Source organism: Urtica dioica, chromosome 4 (genome assembly GCF_054948205.1).
Source record: "Urtica dioica subsp. dioica isolate 48M chromosome 4, U.dioica_male_clone48M_v1_H2, whole genome shotgun sequence".
Taxonomy (NCBI): domain Eukaryota; kingdom Viridiplantae; phylum Streptophyta; class Magnoliopsida; order Rosales; family Urticaceae; genus Urtica; species Urtica dioica.
In genome coordinates, this window is record NC_142759.1 from 15,644,738 (window position 1) to 15,648,036 (window position 3,299).

General features: G+C 39.4%; 1 protein-coding gene across 1 annotated transcript; it reads left to right on the top strand.

The window, feature by feature from the left end:
- Positions 1–392: 392 nt before the first annotated feature.
- LOC149400800 (putative RING-H2 finger protein ATL12) lies at positions 393–1,553 on the top strand. Its single transcript, XM_089611188.1, has one exon. The coding sequence runs from the start codon at positions 404–406 to the stop codon at positions 1,424–1,426; it is 1,023 nt and encodes a 340-aa protein (XP_089467314.1). The 5' UTR covers positions 393–403; the 3' UTR covers positions 1,427–1,553.
- Positions 1,554–3,299: the final 1,746 nt, after the last annotated feature.

The following is a 3,299-nucleotide window of genomic DNA, read 5'->3' on the forward strand; positions in this document are numbered from 1 at the left end:
ATTCATTCCCTTGGCAGGCACACATGCAAGTACATTCATAAAGGTCAATTCAAATATTAAATAAGTATTACAAAAGGCCAAGAATTACGTCTATTTTATATTTTAATTTCGTAATCAAATGATGTCAAACACCGTTTTTTCTTAAAACAATAATGTAAATGCATTGCATTATTGCCCCAAGTATGCATTACAAATATTTTCACAAACCAAATAAGTTGCTCCACATTGTCGTCACCACTAAATACAATATATAACATTTTAATAATTTATTTCTTTTAAAAAAAAGAAGCCAATCCAGGCTGATACCAAAGGCAAGGCTCGTGCACGTAAAAACAACACCATATAACTACTCCCCCTAAGAAAATAAAATAAAATAAAAAGTTCTTATTACAGACAATATATTATGTATATATATACGCACACAAAACCATTTGACATTGTACAAAGTTTGGGAAATATGGTCAGAGCTGTTACCAATATTACTCTGTGCCTGGTTTTGCTTTTATCATTCACTCATCATCATGTCAGAGCCGATCACCAAATGGGACCGAATTACCCAGCCCTAGACGACGAGACGTACCAGCCAAGCCTAGGCGTTGTGATCGGAATCCTGGGAATCATGTTCGTCATAACCCTGGTGATTCTCATCTACGCCAAGATGTGCCGCGACTCGAACAACCGAACAGTCATCCGAACCACAGTGGACCGAACCGGCCTCGGCGGCTTCGGAGTCAATCTGAGCCGTCGATTCTCCGGGATCGACAAGACCGTCGTCGAATCGCTCCCTTTCTTCCGATTCTCGTCGCTAAAAGGCTCCAGAGAAGGCCTCGAATGTTCTGTTTGCCTTTCCAGGTTCGAAGATGTGGAGATTCTGAGGATGCTTCCGAAATGCGCGCACGCGTTCCACGTGGCGTGCATCGACCGGTGGCTTGAGAAGCACTCAAGCTGTCCTCTCTGCCGCCAGAAAATCTGCTCCGACGATCTCAGGCTCGTCGCGTATTCCGACAGCCTGAGATTCCTAGGGCTCAGAGAAGACTCCATGATCGTCAGTATCACCAGAGAAGACCGCGATCACAACAAGCATAACCACAGGATCGTGGTTTCGGGATTGGGGTTCAACAATCGGTGGAGTGATCTGAGATCTTCGGATCTGTTGTCGCTGAGCTCGGAGATGACGAAGGAGGATTCGTCTCTGTCTGGTTCGAGGATGATCGGCGGCGGCGATCGGAGATCGGCGTCGGAGATCACGGCGGTTTCGAGGGAATCGAAGATTGGGATTAATGAGGGAATTAGTTCTTCTTCTCGTTTGGATGAGAGAGAAGAGAGAGTGAGAAAGATTTGGTTGCCAATTGCTAACAGAACAGTCCAAATGTTCGCCAACAAAGACACGTCATTGTTACCGCTACACACAGAAAACAAACAATAATAGCCTGTAATGTAATGTGTATATATACATGATGATTTTTGTTTTTTCGTTCTCTACTTGTATACGATGAGTATGTGATTTATAAAGTAGGATACCAAATATTACATGATTATATACTTGAGCGTTACTTTGGTATTTGAATTATACACGTAGAAAAGTTTCTAACAACATTTGTAAATACTTAATTTAACTATGGAGTGCAATTTGTAGAAGTCAGCCTCGTGAACATGTTAACATTAAGCTGACGTGGCATCATCTTATGCATACTCGAAGATCAACTACTCGAATCCTTTGTAAATTGTATATCAAGTTGTAATTGAACGAAGACGTTCATCGTGAGAGAGAAAGAAGAACAAAAAGTGAGTAATTGAGAAGAAATTTCTCAAATAAAAGTTAGCTCGAGGGAAAGAGATCGAGAGGACGAGAGTGTACAACTACAAATGAGAATATAGTGCGAATCGAACGCCGGACCAATGTGTTTTTTTGTGGTTCTTGTGTTCTAAGTTAGGGCTAAAGAAACCTATTTTGGATGTTCAAATCTCTACATTGTTATTGTTAACATGTACAATCTGCATTTTGACATATCATTCAGCTTTTGCTTTTACTTCTTTCGTCTCCTTTCCTATAATAATGAAATTGAATATAGTCTTTGATTAATATCATTTTCTAATACGATTTAATTTCTATGAATTTAATGATAACCGTTGAAAGATTTGCAGTAACGACGCTGGACATCCTACAGAACATAGACCACTTGCTAATCTATTCTAAATGTGTCTTACCTCTTAAGCAGTAAATTAAAACATGAAGAGAGCTTTACGAGTAGCTAAAAGTGAGTCAAAGGAAGAAAATTAATATATATTCCTCGATTTCTTGTTTCAATGCAATAAGCAATTAAGTTTCTTGATATATCCTAACACGTGACAACCATTTCAATGTGTGCACAATCGCTAGGTTCTAGTTTCGCTTTCGTGAGCGACTTGGAATTATCCTTTTCTTTTACATTTTGATTTTCTCTCTGTATTTTTTTTTCTTATTGAGTGATGTGGCTGCTATCTAGTCATTTTAAAGTTTGAGTTTAGCAAAATAGCCAAATTTTACAAAATTGAGCCAAAATAACTAAAAATTGACAAAACTCCCAAAATACCCACACACAAATAAGCGCATACACTTGCAGCCACACGCGCATATACTTGCAGTCACAAATACTCGCCTCTCGGAGCTATTCTCTCTCGCCGTCCGATGCCCAGCCTGTATTGCCGTCCACCGATTGCCGTCCATCTCCGATGGAGTCTCGCCGCCGACCGGAGCTCCCTCCGTCACTCGGCTGATTTTGGTCCGACGAGTTCTACTCCACCTGGAAGCCATGGATCCTCTCCAGCAACGCTGTCTCACCGGAGAAACACGGAGGAGGTATTTCTCGCGTCGCCGTGCTGGTTGATGAGGGGAATCGTCGAGAGGTGAGTCTCGTTGTGCTTGATCGTGTTCTCCCCTGTTTGGAGGGTTTGGGTTTTGAATTTGGTTACGATGTTAGGGTTTATCGAACAGTGGATTAAATCTTTTGAAAGCGGGATTAATTTTTTTTGTCATCTTCTTTTTCTTCTTCTTATTTAGTGAAGAGTGGATTAAATTTTTTGAAAGCAAGATTAAATTTTTTGACATCTTATTTGTGTTCTTCTTTTTCTTCTTTTTTTTACTTCTGATTTATCGAATAGTGGATTAAAGTTTTTGAAAACAAGATTAAATTTTTTGACATGTTCTTCTTCTTTTTCTTCTTCTGGTTTATCGAATAGTAGATTAATACAAAAAGTGCAGTGAATTAAAATTTTGGAAGCTTAGATTAATTATATTGAAAATAATTAAGGATATATTA

Excerpts from the sequence above, each read along its gene's own strand:
- LOC149400800 (XM_089611188.1), top strand. The coding sequence starts at position 404 with ATGTATATATATACGCACACAAAACCATTTGACATTGTACAAAGTTTG.